Genomic DNA, 20709 nt, shown 5'->3' on the forward strand with positions numbered 1-20709 from the left:
CTCCCCTCTCCTTCTATTCCCTTTGCATGGCTGCCCCCTCGACCCTTCTCTCAGTCCCCCCTCTACCCCCTCCTCCCCTCTTCTGATTCCTCACCTTCCCCTTACCCCCTCCTCCCCTTCCCCCTTCCTTCCCTCCCCCTCCCCCTCCCCCTCCTCTCCCTTTCCCCCTTCCTCACCCTCCCTCTCCCTTCTCTCCCTCTCCCTCTCTCTCTCTCTCTCTCTCTCTCTCTCTCTCTCTCTCCTTCCTTCCCTCCCCCTTTGCTCCCCTCCCTTCCCCCTCCCCTTCCCTTTCCCCTTCCTCTCCCCCTCCCTTTCTCTCTCTTTCCCCCTCCCTTCCCTCCATGAATAACCGCATCGTGAATCTCACACCAACACGAATGAACTAAATGCCCCACAATCATGTCCATGCCACGAGGGCAAGTGCAGCGTACCCATCCCGCCATATATACCTATGGCCTTTCATCGATATGCCATGTGGAAAAGTACCACCCACCCATGTACCAATCGATGAACCAAAGGCATAACCAAAGGCATGTTCGTGCAATGCGTGCATGTGCAACATCCTATGATGCCATATCTTCCAAATTTTAGAGTTTGACACTCTCAAAGGGTGTTTATCAATACCATTATGATAGCTTGAAGATTTTAGAGCACATGCACTATTTAATGTCATGCATGGGTCATAGATACATACAATCATACATACATACATACATACCTATGTATATATATATATATATATATATATACATATACATATACATATATACATATATATAAATATGTGTGTGTGTGTGTGTGTGTGTGTGCATGTGGGTGTGTGTATATATGCATTTAAATTATTTTTATTAATGAAACCTTTTAATAAGTTAAGAAAAAGTTAAGTCTTAGTTTCTATAACATGTTACATTAAATTCTACAATTTTCATTTTTTATGCTTCCAAAAACTTACCAAATTATCTTACTTTCTTGTTTTAATTTCTTTCTTTAAGAGTGGATTTTTCTAAAAAATTACATCTTAAAAGTACTCCAAAATAAGTACAATTGATTTTGGAGAGTACACTTTCAAAAGTACTTACACAAATTATTTTGGACATTGCGCAGTACAAAATTAATGAAATGTGTTAAGAGCAATAAAAGTAGGGGTGAGAAATTTGCTCTTAGTCATCTAGAAAGTTCCTGACCCCTCATAGGGTCAGTGAGACCACACATATTTAGAATGAGAAAGGAAATGGGTTTAGTTACCATTTTTATTTTTTCCCTTTTTAGCCTCAGGGATAGGGCTCTTGGGGGGAGTACTCTAGTTCTTGACTTAAGATATTATTATCTTGTTTTGGATAGTAGCTTGAGCTTTACTTTTTAGGGTGAAATACTTCCTCAACTCATAATAGTATCTTGCTAGTTTATTTCTTTTTCAAACTGCTAAGACCATCCTAGTTTGACATCTTCCTCTTCCATTTCTTGATCTTGAATCCACTTTTCAGTTTCTTGGTCTATGAGGGCATTAAAAGAGTTCTTAGTTTCAACCGCCTTTGGAGGGGGGTTGCTGGGGCAAGGGAGCTTTGATAGGTTTTCTTGGTCTAGCATCAGCTTGCTCTTTATTAGACTTAATGGACCATCTCTGTTAAGGGGGAGAGGAGGAGGAGAAGCTTGTTTAGCACGTTTAGATTTAGACTTCTTAAGAGGACCATTTTTAACAGCATGAGAGGATAGACCACAAAGAAAGCAAGAATTTGGCAAGTTTTTGTAAGCTGAGGATTGTTTCTTATAAATTTCACCATTCGTGGTGACTAATTTATCAAGAAGCTCAAGCTGGACTTTTTTGCACTTGCACATAGAGGAAGGAGGTGATGTGAAAAGACAACTTCCCCTACTTTAATGAAGACAAAAAGAAAAAAAAGATCATTGCAAATGAACCAAAAGGGAAACTCCGAACCTCTCTACAAAGGTGGCAGGTGATTGGCAAAGACAATACTTGTGAGAAGAAAAATTGAAAAGTTTGGAAAGATCTTTGAGAAGGAGAAACTAGAAGGAGAATTGTCATGATCAGTGCTAAGGAAAGCTGGAAGGAGAGGCAACTAATGTCATGGTAGTGATGCGAAGATAGAAAATGGGAGGCAGGTTACAGTAGCTCATAATTGACTCTCCGAGGGTGCACTACTAAAACCTCTATGTATCACATGAATTCAAGGGGTATTAAAAAAACCCCTCAACTATACAAATTTTCCTAATAAAACCACCTGTCTTTTCTTATAAATTAATGGATTTTTTTTCTAAAGTCGTTAAAATCCCATCTTGTTATTGTAATCTTGTTAAAATTTTCCAAAAGTCGAATTAAAATACCCTCCTTTTGAATGCATGTGGTACACTAATTTTTTTTGAGGTGAACCCCCCAAGAATTGAAGATAGAGCATGAAGAAAACTCGGGGGGGTTACTCATCATATGTAACCCTATCACGTGAGTTCAACAAAAGGATATTTTTTATTTCTAAAATTTACAGAAATAAATATACATAAGGGACTATTTAAAATAGTTTTGAAAAAAATTTACAGATTTGTATAGAAAAGGGGTACATTTTATTAATGAAAATTTTACACAGATAAGGGATTTTAGAAATATGCCTTGAACGCATGTGGTATAGAGGGTTTATACATAGTGACCCCCCCGAGGAAGAAAATGAAGGCGGTAACATCATGAAGATAGAACATGAAACAAGAGTGCATGGTTATGGTTGAATTTATAACTTATGGTTAAATTACCATTGATATACACCTTAGAGAAGCTCGCAAATATTTGAAAAAGCTTGCAAAATATAAAACCCTATGAAAGAGGGGAGTGATTAATGAGGTCATCCCACTATTTATAAGGAGAGTGCCCACTCACATCTATTTATGAGGGTTTAAGAATTAAAAACCCTTTTACTATACGTTTCCCACAAATCTTGATGAGGTCTTGATGTAACCTACTGAAAAGACCCTATGAGTTCAATCTCCCCATGTATGGAATAAGTTGTTGAGATTAACGGCCTTTAGAATAGGTAGATGGGAAGTATAGTAGATGAGCAAAATAATGGAGTGAAAGTCATGCATATTTATTAACTTGTACTTTTTAAATCCTATTTTAATACTTACATTTTTTAAATCCTAATTGAAGCCTTCATTAGGTATAAGTGTGCTTTATTTCATAGGCTAGTTTTTTCCTTATTACTGTGATAGTATGATATATAGTGCCCTAAAATTAAATTATAAAGTAGGATTTCCAAAATAATGAAATGGGTGTTCATAGTATAGAAAGAATCTCTTTGAACACTCATGTACAAGAGGATATCCTTTTATATACGAATTGTACCAAGGATGTCCCCCTTTAACAAAAAGTACTATGGCTTTTTGTAAATTACTTGTATCTTATCTTTTTTCTCACGCCCTACTAGGTTTTCTCATATGCTCATTTTTTCCACATCTCACACTTTTCATTTACCATTCTCTCATTAAAATAATGTTAATACTTCCTCACTATAGTTTCACTCTTTTGCTTGTTTATACATTTCATTACTTTGTACAATTTACTAATTCATCTTTGTTTCACGTACTCAAGCTTATGTTTTTTGTAGTTTGCTAGAGCCTTCAAAAAATGTTGTCTCTCCACCGTATGTCTATGTGGTTATACATTGTGAGTGTGCCCCTACTCGTGAGTCGTGTGTGCATGCATGGATCTCTCTCTCTCTCTCTCTCTCTCTCTCTCTCTCTCTCTCTCCATATACTTATACCACACACATATAAACATATCTATATACGTCCACACACGCATGCGTATGTGCATGTGGCATATAGGTGCCGCACACACACACATTCATACATATACAAAAGTTGTTTTTATCTTTATGTCCTCTAGTTTTATTTCTTTTTTAATAGGCTCTCAAACTTTTTGCCTAGACAATCTAACCATGTCTTCTTTTCTAATGCATGTTCTTGAGTATGAGGAAAACGCTACCCATAATGGAGGTGAGCTTCAAAGGGCAACATTAATCTTCCTCTTGTCACATATGAAATTATACGTCCTCCTATGTAAACATATAAAGTATATGTGCTTGGGCAACATTGAACGCATGGTTTAGGAACAATGCCGTATTGTGGTGGAACTTGGATATAAGTTCTATCTGTGAGGATCGAAGAGTTCGAAATTGCACGTTATGGTAAGCCTCAGGATAATCCTCATCGTCGTCAGTTTGGTAATACCCCCGTCTCACTCACAGTCTCCCGATGAGGAGTCCGTCGTGCTACTGATAAACTGAACCGCACCGGACCGATCTCCGGACTGCGAGGATTTAGGTGACTAGTCGTCGGGCGGCCGAAGACTTGCCTACTGCCCAGCCTTATCAAAATCATGGTTGTGACTGAAATGGTTGACAGGAACATGTGATCGGGGTCAGAAAAGTAGGTGGTGCGCAGGGCGAGACGTTTTTTCACAGAATTTGCATTGCACCGAATTTGTAAATTTTTTTTTGCAAGATCGAAACGTCGGAAAAACTTTGGTGCAGACGCGCCGGAACTCGGCGATCGGCTTCACGTCAATCCTTCTGAACCAAGCACCTGTGATTGATCTTTAAACTAGCATTTCGTCTCGACTTTCCGTGCTGATAGTTAAAACTTCACGTTCTGCTGCTGCAACGCTCGTACGGTACGTCAAATCTGAAATAGTGTGCACTGTGCAGTTTCACTACGTTAAAATATTAATCTTCCTGCAGCTCGAATTACTTGAAATTGACCGTGACAGAGAAATGAATTTTCGCTAACCGAAGAAAATGAAGATGGCGTGGAACTGATGTAATGGATAAAAGTATGCAACTTCTCTGTTTTTAAAAACTAACATGCAAATGAAAACACCGCCAAATCTCAATGCGTGTGCAAATACACAAACATAGTGCCTAAATTTCGACATCGACCTCATTGTCATTAGTCAAATGAATCACCGGGAAATTTCCGAGGTCATCTGAAAAATGATAAATTGTTTCGTTTTTCATATAAAGTAGGCATCTAAGTTGTAATGCAAATTTGTGATAGGACAAATACTTTCACTGCCAATACGAGCCGTGGGCGCATTATGCTGCAAAAATTGCGGTTTGTAGGGGCAGTTATGAAGTGCCAGGTGACGCCTACGTGGAGCGCGGACAGTGCGGAAAAGGAAGGGACACGGGCGGATGTGGCATGCGGTGCACGGTCGGAGTGCAGCCACGTGGGAGGATGGGACACACGTGGCGCCTACCTTATGAGGGTGTGATCGGATGTGGAATCCATGTGGGCCACGAGTCCGACGTGGAAGAGAGGAGGGCGCCAGTGTAAGAAAAGTGAATATATACGTGGAAAATATATAGTATATACTGCAGAAATTGCGGGGCAATTATTGCTCGTTAGTAAGTGACACGTGACGCCGACGTGGAGCGGGGAGGGTGCGGAGGTGGAGAGATTGGAGGATGTGGCATGTGGAGGAGGGGCGAGAAGGTTGGACGTGGAGGGGTGGGGAAGGTGCCAACAGGGAAGAAGGCAGTGTAAAGTGGGACCATGCGGGCGACATGAAGGGGACAGGGTAACGCACGGATAGGGCGGGCCTTACAGCACGGCGTGTACTCGCCCGTACCTTCTGGGGGTACCTACCGCACTGGGCCCCGCTTTTCAGCAAGCTTGGCATGCGGAGCCCCCCCTTTATACCAGTCCTTAGAAAAGTCGCTTTACACCAGACCCTCCCGGCCGATCATCCTCTCCCTTTATATTAAACTCTCTTTCGGTCCCCTTCTTCTCTATACAGCCATCCTCTTCTTCTTCTTCGTTCACGTTTCATCGCCATAGCCACACCACCTCCAACACCTTTGCTCCATCGCCATAGCCACCCCAGCTCCCCTTCTATCCCCCACCCTCCCCTCTACCTTCTCCCTCAGCTCACCCCTCTCCCTTCCTTCCTTCACGCTCCTCCTCTTTCGTCTCCATCGCCCATTTGCTTTCCAATATCGGCGCCCATGGACCGCCTCTCCAAAAAGCTCCAAACCCTCATCCCCCTGATCCCTTCCTCCCCCCCCCGCTTCACCCGCCTCCCTAAGCCTCACCCTGACCCCTCTCCCATCGCCTTCTCCTCCGCCCCTAAGGGCTACCTCCCCATTCGCGTCGGGAACTCCTCCCGCCGCTACTTCATCAAGGCGGAGCAGCTCAGCGAGCCCCTCATCGCCGAGCTTCTCAACAAGTCCGCGGAGGAGTATGGCTACTCGCAAGTAGGAGCCCTCCAGGTAATCTGTGATGCGGAGACGTTTGAGGAAATACTTCGGCTTTTGAGCAGTCGCAGTTAGTGCATGGGTGTCAGGCAAGAATTGGTTATAACATTACTTCGGGTTCTGTTCGGAGAAAAGCACCGCTGCTTATCCATTTGCGACAAGGTTTTGGCCCTCTATCTCGAGGATCCATGTAAACAGCGGACAATGGGAGCCTCGTTTAACAAACTGGCAGTAGTTTCCCAATGTACATTGTGTCCGTCTGTACATTGAAATTCCTATGGCAAACGTTGTACATTTGCAGAAGCTTCATAACTTCAGTTTTGGACTACTTCTAAGAAGGACTATGTAAGACCTGAAGTGCGTTGATCGAGAATCTGATATCTCCCATCTTGCGCACTCGGATCTAGTACAAGAGATTTTAAGATATATGTAATTTTCATTCCGCCAATCATCGCAAGATGGTAGAAATAAGTGGTATTGAATTTTTTCTTTCTCTACTACCGCCCAGACTCCAGTCAAAGAAATTTGAGAATTGCTTTGTCATTGTCTTATGACTTTCTAGAAGAACTCATTGCGTGCATGCAAGTTCAATTATTTGTTCACCACGCTATGTTGTAAACATTAATTTCATCCTTTTACCTTTCAAGAGAACTTTGTAGCTCATTGCTTGGATGTAAGCCTCTTAAGCACATCATGTTCTAAAAAAATGAAGAAAAATTAGCATATTGTGAATCAATGAGATCAAATTTGTTCAGAAGCAAACCACTTTCATATATTCAAAAAAGTATTGCATTGATCCTCTGAGAATTAAACGAGAGAGAGAGAGAGGGGCGACAAATAAAAAGAATGTTAGAGATCAAAGATCATTGCCTCACTTGTGAGCTCCCATATGAGGAGGACAAAGAGGCATGTGATAGAACATGCTAGATTCAAATTTCTTAGTGAAGTTTGATTCTAGATAGTTGACGTAGGTTGGGATTCGGATAGAAGCTTGAATTGGGATATAAGCAAGAGTCTCGAGAACCTAGTTGGAATCTTGGAGGTGAATCAATGCATTGATTTGGGATTGACTCGTCAAGTCAAGTAGAAATCACGAGATAATTTTTGTGATTGTAGAGAGTGGCCTAACACCTCTACCATTTGTAGGAAGATGGGAAGTCATGATAGCTCAACTCATACAGGAAGCATGATTGGATGTCTGTGCAAGTTGTTGGAGAGACGAAGCTTAGCGGCATGACATACTTGCAAGTTGAGGTCTTGAGCCAAGAGCTATAGCAACACGAAGAAGTCACGATGCATGAGCAAGAGGATGGACAATGGGGTACAAATCACACAGTAAAGAGCCCTTGCAAGACATGTCGAAGCAACCAAGAAGCTACAAGGTTGATTGAGCAGACAAATAAGATCCCTCTGAAGCCCTCTTTCGATACATGCAAGATCGGCACCAAATCTTCATAGTTCCAATTGGAGTGTTGTTGGATATTATGATGAGGTAAGATGTATCTTATTGATAGCTTTAAAAGTACTGAAGCTCCTTGTTAGCTATGTGTAATCAAGGTTTTGGTTTGGTGTGATCTTGGAAGCCAACAATTTTTTGTGTATGAATCGTCATTAAAGTGTCTTGTCATGCACAATGCTATTATAAGGACTCATAGGAACCTCTTCTTTATAAAATTTCCAAAATATTACAATGTAATATATCCCCTACATGATATTACATATGGGATGTGGGAAAGTATGCTTGAAGAGGACCCACTTTCTCTTGTTAGGATGATAATCAAGAGAATCATCATGCTACTTTTTCATGATTATGTGAGGTGATCACCATAAATTTCACAAAATCATGGCCCCAGCCACACATTTTCACTATTTGGGGGTAAAGATACCATCCATAGTGCTACACTAAACCAAAACCGAATAAATTGCAGCAGTACTACTAGCACTAACCACAAGACAAATGCCATCAGTAATGCTAGTATGAGTCCTACAACTATACAAATACCCTCAATGGTGCTAGAACTACTCATGGTAATATGAACTCGCCTCATTAAGTTGAACATGCATCATTATTGCCAAATTTATTACATATGTGCCATCTATAACTTGAAAAGTATTAATGTTATTACAACTAGTACAAGTAATCATTCAAAAGTACACTATGTGAGCTTCTCCTCAAACCAAGGACACACCTAATTGAAAACCTTAGATATGGTGTGTTAAAATTATGCACACCCATTCGAGGGCACCATCCAAAACTTTTTAATGTTTTGTTGAAAACCAAAAAAAATTTGAAAAAATGCAAGCCAAACTAGTGGGACTAGTGCATGGTTATCTTAAAACATTAATAGTAGGTGGTATTGGTATCTAGATTCAACCTAGAATAAAAGAATATGAAAAAATGCAATTTGTGCATATGGAAAGATCTTTTATTAAATCCAGCACTATTTACAAATTTTTATTAGTCTTCGATGAAATTCCTTGCTATATGGCTCATAAGCATGTCAAAGGTCATTGCATTTCATAATATTCAGCATCAAACCCGATAGCATGCTCTTTGGCCTATTTGTAATTTGAAGCAATTTGGGTCACGTTGCACTTGCTTGAGGGCAACTGGTATATCCAATTTAGTTGACATGTATCAGAAAATCATGGTGGCTGAAAATTTTGCTATCCCGGGACACTTTCAAAAAAATTCACCTCCTTCCCAATAAATCTCCAAACATTAACCTCGTGTCGCCCTGCAAAGCATTAGAGGAGAAAGGGGTTCCCAAAAGGGCCTCGAATTAGTGATTTCTAGCTGCAAGGCCCCTTGAGAGGAATTTGAGGTGTACCAATGAGAGTGCTCCTTTGTGTGGGACAATGATATGAGGTGTAGCAATGAGAGTGCTTTGTGTGGGACAACGATATGTTGAGGTGGAGGGATGGTAGGCATGTAGAGAGCCCGTATTGCCTATCCTCTTACATTGGGGAACACCCAAGTCGCCTCTCATATGTAACCACCAATGTTCCATAGTACCCTTCTGTAAGGCCCCCATTATGAGGAGATTCAGCCATGGTGTGAGCACTAGACATTGGTGGGGTCCTAGTTTTGACACTAGATGAGGTCTCATGGTCATTGTTTGATGGTTAGGAGATCGTAGAAGAAACAACATACTCTTGGGGGGTTCGGGGTCTAGGGGCAACGGCCCCATTGGCACGATTCAGGGTCTGCAGATAAGGCCCTGGGTATGCCCTATGCGTTGCATGCGCACGAGCATTCACATGTGAATTTGCTTATGCATGCATGGTCAATGGTCTTTGGCCGGTGGCAAAATTCAAGCAAACATGTGCCACTGTCCTCACACTTATTCATGCAATGTGCTAAGTCAAAATGCATGTGCCACCGCCAGCCTACTAGTGTGGTGGAATCGGTCTACTATGAAGGGCTATATAAGGAGGGCACTTCTCAAGCCTCAACATCGAATGCCAATACCCCTACCTCAAGTCTAGAGTCTATCTAGATCACCATCAAAGCTCTATTGGAGAGCACACAGATGGACAACACCATCAGTTGTATCTTATTTGGTGATACAAATTTTTTATTTTTCTCTATTGTGTCTATTCTTTGGTTATTATACTATCGTTGTTGTCAAACGATCTCTCCTCTGCATCGTATTCCTATATGGTATTTGAGCACTAGGTGCTTTGAGCAATGATAGTGCAAGAAACTCAGTTGCAACAAAGCTTTAGCACTTGGTGTGATGGCTGCACTAGTGGAACTTCTGGAGTATATGTTGTTGCTGCTGCTGTTCCTACTCCAATGATTCGCATTCGACCACCCGCCTTCATGGAAGGAAACTTGATGGTACAAACTACACTCTTTGGAAGTTTAAGATAAGTGCAATTGTAGACTCATATGAGCTGTTGTTGGAAACCATTCTCGGGAGTGACCAGAACCAGTTGGCATTGCCAATCCTACAAATTCCAACAACATAATTCCTCTTGATGGTACTCTTCTTTGAGCATGGAAGCGATGTAATGCTAATGCGATTTGCGCCACTGTCACAAGTGTATCCGATTCAGTTCTCATGTTGATTCAACACACGTACAACACATCCGAGGCTTGGAACATCTTGAAGAATCAATACGAGACCCGCAATCAAACTTGAATTCAAAATTTGAGAAATCAACTTGCTGCCAAAAAGCTTGCAGAAGGGGAGACTATTGAAACATTCATCACAAGGATCAAGAATTTGCATGATCAAATGGCTACTATGGGCATTGATAAGACTAGCGAAGAGCTAGCTCGGAGGTGCATTCGAATTCTTCCATAGAAATTCGACGTTCAGGTAACTGCACTTAACACTCAAGTTTGAACTCCTGCACTTAATTTTAAAGAATTATGTGCATTATTACTTGAGAAGGAGATGCGGATATGGAGTCATGATGGTGGGAGCAATCCTGCTTTCACTAGTATTACCAAAGAGAGAAGTACCAATTCTTCATAAAAGAAGAAGTCAAAGAAGAATAAGTTTCAAGGGTCGTGTTACTATATTTGCAGCAAGAGAGGTCATGCTGCAAAAGATTGTAGTAAGAAGCAATACAATGAGAAGATTGAGACCTTGAAAGCTTCATTGAAGGGAAAGGACACTGTCAACAATGCTGAAGTGGAGCTCGAGCTATTTGTGGCTATTGAGGAGATGTCCTCCATGGCTCAATCTTCACCAAGCAACACTTCATGGGGTATTGGATAGCGATGCAACTTGACACATGACATGTATGAAATAATGGGATAGTTCTCTTCAGCCTCTACAAGAACCCACAAATTGGAAGGTTTTGATGTATGGCACCCACAGCCAGAATGACCACTATCTGTATAGTTCTTGCTATCACTACTCATAACAAATGGGTAGTTTTTCAAATGGATGTTAAGTTTGCATTCTTGAATGGGCATCTCAAGGAGGATGTGTATGTAGCTCAGCCACCAGATTTTGAGTTGCCCCATTCATAGAATAAAGTGTGCAGGTTAAAGAAGGCATTGTACGGGCTAAAACAAGCCCCACGAGCATGGTATCAAATGATAGATAAATTTTTCCTAAATGGTGGTTTTTTGAGAAGTGCTTCTAATGCTAACCTCTATGTAATGAAGCAAGATGGAAAACAAGTTGTTATAGTCTTGTATGTGGATGATGTTTTCATCACACAGGTGACCATGAGAAGATGATCCAGCAAACACACCAACTATTGAGCTTTGAATTTGAAATGACAGATTTAGGGCTCTTGCACTATTGTTTGGGGATTGAGATCTAGCAAGAGCCAGATAAAATCTTCATCTCTCAAGAGATTCTGAAGGAATTCAACATGACTGAGTGCAAGCATGTGGTCACACCCATGGAGGTGAATGCAAGGATTTTTACAGAGTATGCCTCACCATTGGTCGACATCAAGAATTGGTGGGAAGTCTGATTTTTCTTTGCAATACCAGGCTTGACATCAGTTTTGCAGTTTGCGAACTAAGCAAGTTCTTGAATCATCCCCGAGAAAACCATTAGAACACATGCATGTGAGCTCTTAAGTACCTCAAAGGAACTCTTGACTATGGCATCATTTATACATCGATTGGCTGAGGGTTGGGCAGGTGATGTTGACTCTAGAATGTCAGTTTCTGGATATTACTTCTTACTTGGATCTGGGATTTGTTCTTGGGTAAGCAAAAAGCAACCCACAGTGGCCCTCTCTTCTACAGAAGCAGAGTACAAGGCAGCTTGTTTCACTGCATGCGAGGCAGTTTGGCTTCGAAGGATCTTGGCAGACATAGGAGTTCTAGTGAGAGAGCCTACATCACTAATGTGCAACAACCAAAGTTGTATGGCCATCTCTAAGAACCCTATGTTTCATGCTCGAACAAAGCACATTGAGATTCAATACTTCTATGTATCGGAGTTTATCTAGGATGAGATCATTGATCTGGAGTACTACTGCACTGAGAATAATTATGCTGACATCTTCACCAAAGCTTTGGGGTAGGAATATCTTATTCAACATCTTCATGAGCTTGGCATTGGGCGAAGCACCTAATTCACCTTCGGGTGGACATTGAGAGGGGGTGTTGGTATATTTGCAATTCCCACCTCTCATATGTAACCACTAATGTTCCATATTGCCCTTTTGTAAGGCCCCCATTATGAGGAGAAGTCATGGCATGAGCACTGGACATTGGTGGGATCCTAGTTTTGACACTACATGAGGTCTCGTGGTGACCATTTGATGGTAAAATGAACAACATACTCCTCAGGGGTCTGGGGGCAATGCTCCCAGAAGTGGGGTTCGGGGTCTATCGGTAGGCCTTGGTTGGTGACAGTATGCCCTCCATTGCATGCACGCGAGCATTCGCCTATGAATTTGCTTATGCATGCGCGGTCTATGGTCGGTGGTCAATAGACTTTGGCCAGTGGAAAAATCCAAGCAAACATGTGCCACCATCCTCACACTTAGTCACACAATGAGCTAAGTCAATATGCATGTGCCACCGCTAGCCCACCAGTAATGGAATCAGTATAATATGAAGGGCTATATAAGGAGGCACTACTCAAGCCTCAACATTGAATGCCAATACCCCTACCTCAAGTCCTTCTCCAGCTAGAGTCTATCCAGATTGCCATCAAAGCTCTACTAGAGAGCGCATGGGTAGACAGCACCATCAGTTGTATCTTATTTGGTGATACAAAAATTTTATTTTGCTTTATTGTGTCTATTCTTTGATCATTTTACTATTGTTTTTGTCAAATGATCTCTCTCCACTACGTCATATTTCTATACCCTTAACCCATGCTTGACCCTCCTCCCATGTACACCTACCCCAAATCAGCCCCAAATCTGATTCAAGGCTTTGTGGGCCCTTTTGGGCGAATGTTTCTTCTCCTTTGATGTACAATAGGCTTGCTCCCTCTTTCTCTGCTCCTGTCTTAACTATCCTCTAGCAGAATGACATCATGACTGGAAAATTGCAGCAAGGCAATTATGCATCCTCTAGTAGATAGGGTGATGATAGAAATGAGCATTTTTTAATGGTGCAACACATGACTAATTCTGTGACAAGTGCAAAAGAGAGCAATGATGTGTGGTATGTTGACTCAGGTGCATCAAACCACATGACAGGTCATGCAGAATGGATGCAAGATGCAAGGAAAATGGAAAGACCAAGATTTGTGGAGACTGGTGATGATACTACACATCCTATTGTACAGATTGGTAAAATTCCTTTGTCTATGTAGGATGGGAAAAAGAAACACCTGTCTGATGTATCATGTCCCGAATATCACCAAGAACCTGGTTTCTGTTGGTCAAATGGTTGAGCAGGGCTTGTAGGTCAGATTTAATCCTCATGGATGCTTTGTTGAGGATATGAAAAATAAAGGTCGCTTGATAGAAAAAGAGAAGAAGAAGGGCAGGATGTTTACATTGGATGCATACATGCCTGAATTGAGTGCGTCAATGTTTGGACATGGGACCAGTGTAGTTGTAGATATTGATATCTAGCATAAACGCATTGGTCATGTTAATGTATAGCGACTTAAATTAATGCAGGCCCAAAATATTGTTGCAGGATTTCCTAAGTTCAAGGTTGCAGAAATGCATAAGGTATGTGATGGCTGTCAATTTGGAAAACAGGCAAGGAAACCATTTCCTAGACATGTTCAAGAGAGTAAGAGGCCATTGGAATTAATCCACTCTGATGTGTGGACTACTAAAGCTACATCTATTGGAGGCTATCATTATTTTGTCACTTTTATTGATGACTACAGCTGAAAAGCTTGGGTGTATTTTGTGAAAAAGAAACATGAAGTGTTTGGGCATTTTAAAGCTTTTAAAGCTATGGTTGAAAAAGAAACAGGCCTACAAATAAAATGCCTAAGGTCAGATGGAGGGGGAGAGTACCTCTCAAATGAGTTTGCAAGTTTCCTACAGGAGCATGGCATAAAGAAGCAATATTCATGCAGTCATACCCCACATCAAAATGGACTTGTAGAAAGGAAAAACATGCATATTGGAGAGGTATCTCGTGCCATGCTCAACGAAAAAGACCTGCCATATTATTATTGGGATGAAGCAGTTGGTACAGCAGTCTACACAATGAACATGACTTCCATTGCAGCAATACATGGCATGATGCCAGAGGAGAGGTATACTGGTAGGAAACCATATATTTCTCATTTGAAAGTTTTTGGTTGCATTGCCTATGTTCATGTGCCAGATGAGTTGAAATCCAAGTTGGATCCAAAAGCTAAGAAGTGCATCTTTATTGGTTATCCCTGCAGCAGAAAGGGTATAGATGCTATAACCCTTCTACTCGTAAGTTTACAGTGAGCAGAGATGTTTTTTATGAGATGAGCAGTTGGTATAAACCAGTAAATGTGATTGATGATGTAGATGCACAAAATGCTAATGCTGCACAGAATTCACAGCAGCAATCACAAAATATTAGTGGACATGTAGTGTCCTCTAGAAGTGGTTCACATACTTCGCCATAGACAGGTAGAAGGATCTCCTCAAAGCAATGTAGATAGTGGTATGAAAGTACCACAAAAAGGAAAAGAGAAAGTAGATCAGCCCATGGTTGATGTGAATGCAGGTCACTCTTATGTGGATGGTGAATCCAGTGGCTCAGAACAGAGCCTTGATGATGAGTTGGGTATTCCTTCTGTTGTTACACCTGGAGTAAGGAAGACAAGGGATGTTTTGAGAGCACCTGGTATCCTTTGGATAGGCTGAAATATGATGGATTTACAACCATTCACTATGCCTATATGGTCAAAGTGATACATGAACCAGAACCCACTTCTTTTGAGCAAGCCTATATGGTCAAAGTGATACATATACTAGAACCCACTTCTTTTGAGCAATGCTACATGGGAATTGGTGCCTTTGCCTAAAGACAAGAATGCAATTGGCTAGAAGTGGGTTTATAAGGTGAAGCATAATGCAGATGGTTCTGTGAACAGATACAAGGCAAGATTAGTTGTCAAGGGGTATGCACAGACATATGGCATTGATTATGAAGAAACATTTAGTCCGGTTGCAAGGATAGCAACCGTAAGAGCAGTCATTGCTATGGCTGCATCATGTAAAGAATGCTTTCTTGCATGGTGATTTGCAAGAAGAGGTCTATATGGAGTAGCCACCAGGTTATGTTCATGTTATTCAATCCTGAGTTTTTTTGCAGGTTGAAGAAAGAGCATGGTCTGACAAGATAGGACAATATCTTGTCACTATTGGCTTTCAGATTTCCAAGGCAGATTTCTCACTTTATGTGAGAAAAACAGAGAAAGGCATTATGCTGCTTGTCATTTATGTTGATGATTTGATCATCACAGGTGATAGTGATGAAGATATCCTTCATGTGAAAATGCTATTGAAGCAGAAGTTTGAGATGAAGGATTTGGGAGAGCTGCGTTACTTCTTGGGCATTGAGGTGATTAGATCCACAAGTGGGATATGGCTCTTGCAGAGGCAGTATGGATTGGACATGCTATCCAAATATGGGATGACAGGCTGTAAGCCTATTTCAGTTCCTTTGGAGTAGAATGTGAAGTTGAGCGCAGATGTAGGTGAGCTTTTGGAAGACCCTACTATGTACATACGCATAGTAGGAAGTTTGATTTATATGACTATTACTAGGCCAGATTTGAGCTATGGTGTTGGGTTGGTAAGTCAGTTTATGCAAGCTCCAAGGAAACCGCGTTTGGATGTAGCTAGATGCATACTGAGGTATGTAAAGTCCACATTGCAGTATGGACTATTTTATGAGACTGGGGTTCAGATACAGTTGCATGGATACACTGATGCTGATTGGGCTGGTAGTATTTCTGATAGACGATCTACGAGTGGATATGTGTTCTCTTTTGGGAGTGCTGCAGTCACTTCGAGCAGCAAGAGATAGCCTACAGTTGCCTTGTCGAGCACAAAGGCTGAGTACAAGGGTGTAGCAATGGCTGCATGTGAGGTAGCTTGGTTGCATAAGCTACTTTATGATATGCATCAGTCTACAGATGGGCCAGTTGTCATTTATTGTGACAACATGAGCAGTATACACTTGGCAAAAATAACCCAATCTATCATGCTAGAACAAAGCACATTGAGGTGCATTATCACTATGTGCGGGAGAAGGTTCTAGTAGGTTTTATTGATCTAGTTTATGTCAGCACAGAGGATCAGGTAGCTGACATATTCCTGAAGGCATTGGTGCAAAGAAGCTGCGCAAGTTCAAAGACCTGCTTGGTGTGCACGAATTGGGATTGAGCTCGAGGGGGAGTGTTGAGATATTGAGATCCACTCGTGATATGCCAGGGTGACCATTGTGCATTTATGTTATCGACTTGTTAGCTGTAGATGCGGTTGGTACACCGCTCATGAATAATAGATGGATGACAACTATCTTTATGTACTCTAGTTAGTGGCTCAGTTAGTATGCCACCTTAGCTAGCTGAGTTTGGTTTGAGACCCACATATAGGGTTCACCTAATGTTTTGTACTAGAGAGAGTTCTTTTTGGCTTTCACAACTAAGACGAGGAAAACTGTTTTCAGCCTCCACCTTTGTGTATATTCCCCCATTGTGTATGTGAGAAAGCCACAAGTGAGACTCCTTACTTCTCTCCCACTCTCTTCACAATGTATGCATGTATTAACATAGCCAACCTACAAGGTGGACCCTCCAAGAGCAAGATAAACATAGAAAATGAGATTTTTACAAGGTGATGTAGTGGAAGATCAAAGCCATTGAACTCCCCTTCAAAATATATATTTCCACATGCAAATCATGAAATGCATCAAAAATTTTCAAGGTGATATAGGGATATGAAATAAAAAATTACACGAATAGAGCCAACCTAGGCAAGATAAACAAAGAAAATGGAAGTTGTCAAGGTGATGTAGTGGAAGATGAAAATGTTCTGAATTAAATAAAAAATTACATCGACATATCCAACCCACAAGATGCCTTTAAAGGTAAGAAATATATAAATTTAGGTCATTCTAATGACCATTTCTAGCTCCCGAGGGGGGGGGTGTCATTTGTAAATATGTAAGCATAGCACATGGGTTCTTCAACCAAAGGCATTTTCTAAACCCCATTTTTACACAATTTTCACAGATAGAAGGGTATCATATAAAGGGGCTATTCATAGATTGAATAGAAAAAGGGTATGTTTTATTCATAATAAATTTACAGATAACGGGTTTTACAACAAATAGTCCTTGAACTCATGGGATATATAGGGTTTATAACTAGTGACCCCCTTGCAATTTCTCGCAAATCTAGAAGGAATTTCTGCTACACTAAAGGCATAGTTGATTGGGACATCGTGGGGTGTCCAAATATGCCAGAAGTTGCCACGGCACGAATTTGGCCATTTGGAGGGTATACATATATCTATATGCACATGTATGTATGTATGTATGCACACACGCACATGCACATGTGTGTGTGTATGTGTGTGTATGTATGTATGTCTCTCTAATTAAGAAAATTAAGCATAGATAGAAGAACATTATAAAAAATAGTTGTATTTCAAATTGTATTACAAAGTGGCTTCATATCCTATCTCTCCTCTTTTTAACTATAATCCATCAAGAATAGGGGTCTTTGAATCCTCGAGTAAGTTCTTAGAAACACCACTAAGTCTATGATCTCTCTATGCTATATTGAATCTCACATCGAACTTGTAATATTTTGCAATCTCATCTACCACCGGTTGGAATTGATCATGTAGGATGCCTTGGATTGATAGTGTGACTTCTTCATGCTTCCTAATTCCAAATGGAGATATTCCCTATTTCTTTACAACAATGGTCCATGCGCATAATGAATTTGCTGCAAACATTAAGAAACATCATTTTAGAAACGTAAATTTAAATAAATATTATGTTTCCCCCTTAAGTTTCATGTCCTCTTAGTCAAAGTATCTTCTCAAATTTTGTATTGCATCATGTGAAGTCTTCTTCTACAAGGAAATTCTAGGCATGCACAAATTGCATTACAGAGAGAAAGGTGTTGGTAGTGGCACTATAGATATCTTACACTTTCCATAATAGCAAACTCAAAATTTTCAAAAGAAACTATGTGAGATTCATGTCTTACATCAGCAACATCACTAATTCTATGCATCTCCTTTGCATCACCATGCCTTTCAAGTCTTGCATCTCCTCCCCATGTCTTTGGGTATGAAGAGGTATCTGTTAGATATCAATGCTCCACTCTTGTGTAACTACGCAGGAACCAGCGAACTCTACTTGTAAGCCCCCCATATGAGAAGGCATTTGAGTAGCTCGGTTATCCGGTAGGTCTTGGTTTGGACACCAGATGGGGGCCATGTGTGGCCTGATGGCTGGACGGCTTCAGATAGAGTTGGCACATTGCCAACTAGGCTACATGCAAGTGCGGGAAGGCATCACTTGACTGACCGCACTGAGGGTAGACGGAGCATTTCTCGGGGCAGCCCACTCTCGGGTTGCAGGGCCCGTTTGGAGCCTTAGATGATCCCGGATGGCTCTGGGCCGAACGGAAACCATAGGTAAGTTGCTCTGTTTTGTGCACCGGTTCTATCATATGGTCGGTGGCCTGTTTCGAGACTGACCCCCAGTCTACCGTTTTGGGTGGACTGGGTCGGTCACCCAATTGAGCCTAACCAACTACGACTGGTGGCTATATAAGAGCAAGCCAGTGAAGCCCATTTCATCACTGGCTACAGCAACCTTGATTTCCTTAGCATCCAGCCTCCATCTTCTACTGTTTCCAACATGCCATCGAAGCTTCTTTCATAGGAGCGCATGGTTGGGAGGCAGTGCCATCTATTGTATCAGTTCTATAGTAATCAAATTTTTGATTCTCCATACTATCTTGTTTTCTCTCTTGCATACGAGATCCTGTTATCTGTTGAGCGGAGACGTCGTATTATTTTCTTACATGGTATCAGAGCATGGACTCTAGCAAGAAGATTTGGTGGTGCGTTTCTGTTTGCGAGCAGATTGTGAGAGATGGCCCAGCCCGCAAGACTGCGAATCCCACCATTCAGCGAAAGTGAAAAGTTGGACGGCTCTAACTATCCACTCTGGAAGTTCAAGATGAAGACCATCCTAAGAGCATACGAGCTTTGGGAAACTGCTACTGGGTTGGACGTGAGGCTGGCCAGATCCAGCCAATGCAGGACAATAGATAGTACCAACTGCGGATGAGATTCTCACATGGACAAGAAGAAATGCAGATGCGCAGTGTTCTATTGTCTGCAGTGTTAGTGATTCCGTCATGGCGTTAATTCAACATGTCATCACAGCGGAGGAGGCATGGACAGTCTTGAAAAATTAGTACGAGACCACGAATCAAAGGCGGATTTAGAATCTCGAGACTCAACTCGCGAATGAGAAGTTGTCTGAGTCTGAAGCGGCAGAGAAGTTTATCACCAAGGTGAAGAATCTGCGCGATCAGATGACTGTGTTGGCATCACCATCACCAGCGAGAATCTAGCATGAAGGTGCATATGGATTCTCCCACCAAAGTACGATGGTCTTGTTACGGTGCTAAATACGCAGAACAGAAATCCGCCCCTCAACTTTGAGGATTTCAGCGCGATGCTTTTGGAGGAGGAGATGCGTCAAAAGACGAGGACTAGAGAAGATTCGGCTTTCTAGACCGGATTAAAGAAAGGTAAGGGTAAGGACTCTGGTAACCCATCTTTTTCTGATGATAAAAAGAGAAAGAAGAAGATCAACTGCTTCTATTGCAACAAGGCAGGGCACAAGCATAATGAGTGCCAAAAGAAGATTGCAGATGAGAAGAACGGAGTAAAGAAAGAGTCCAGCAACAGCGCGCAGGCAGTACCAGTAGAGCTATTCGTTGCAATTGAGGAGATTTACACGGAGACAGTTCATGTACCTGCGGATGAATCGTGGATCATTGACAGTGGTGCATCACGCCACATGACCAGTCGGAAGGATTGGTATACCTCTCTATAGCCGATAGGGAATGACATCCTGGTAGCAGTCGGCAATGATGCAAAATGTCCAACAAAAGGAAAAGGTATGATTGCTCTCAAGTCAGATGGAGTTGTAAAAGAGTTGTCCGATGTTCTTTATGTGCCAGATATCAAGAGGAACTTGTTGTCCATTTCCGCGATCATAGATCGGGACCTCAAAGTTCAATTCGATAAGAATGGTGCACAGATCTTGGATCTTCAAGGAAAGGTCATTGGTAAAGGTACACGCCATAACAACATTTACGAACTCTCAGCTTTCAGTGCTCAAGCCGATGTGAAGAACACTAAGCTGTGGCATGAGAGGTTTGGCCATCTAAATGTTAGTTCTTTGAAGGAGATGCATAAAAGTGGAATGATTGCAAACCTACCAGAAATTTTAGATCTGCCCGATGTATGTGAAGCTTGCATGATGGGCAAGTAGCATCGGCATCCCTTTCCTAAA

The 20709-nt window shown here is 41.5% G+C and overlaps 1 protein-coding gene across 1 annotated transcript; it reads left to right on the forward strand.

The window, feature by feature from the left end:
* Positions 1-5835: 5835 nt before the first annotated feature.
* On the forward strand, positions 5836-6673 carry LOC147897730 (auxin-responsive protein SAUR40-like). Its single transcript, XM_087380989.1, has one exon. The coding sequence runs from the start codon at positions 6012-6014 to the stop codon at positions 6333-6335; it is 324 nt and encodes a 107-aa protein (XP_087237115.1). The 5' UTR covers positions 5836-6011; the 3' UTR covers positions 6336-6673.
* The last annotated feature ends 14036 nt before the right edge of the window (positions 6674-20709 follow it).

The sequence above is a fragment of the Dipteris shenzhenensis genome, chromosome 10, assembly GCF_047967505.1.
Source record: "Dipteris shenzhenensis isolate YYH24624 ecotype China chromosome 10, Dip_SZ_1.0, whole genome shotgun sequence".
NCBI lineage: Eukaryota > Viridiplantae > Streptophyta > Polypodiopsida > Gleicheniales > Dipteridaceae > Dipteris > Dipteris shenzhenensis.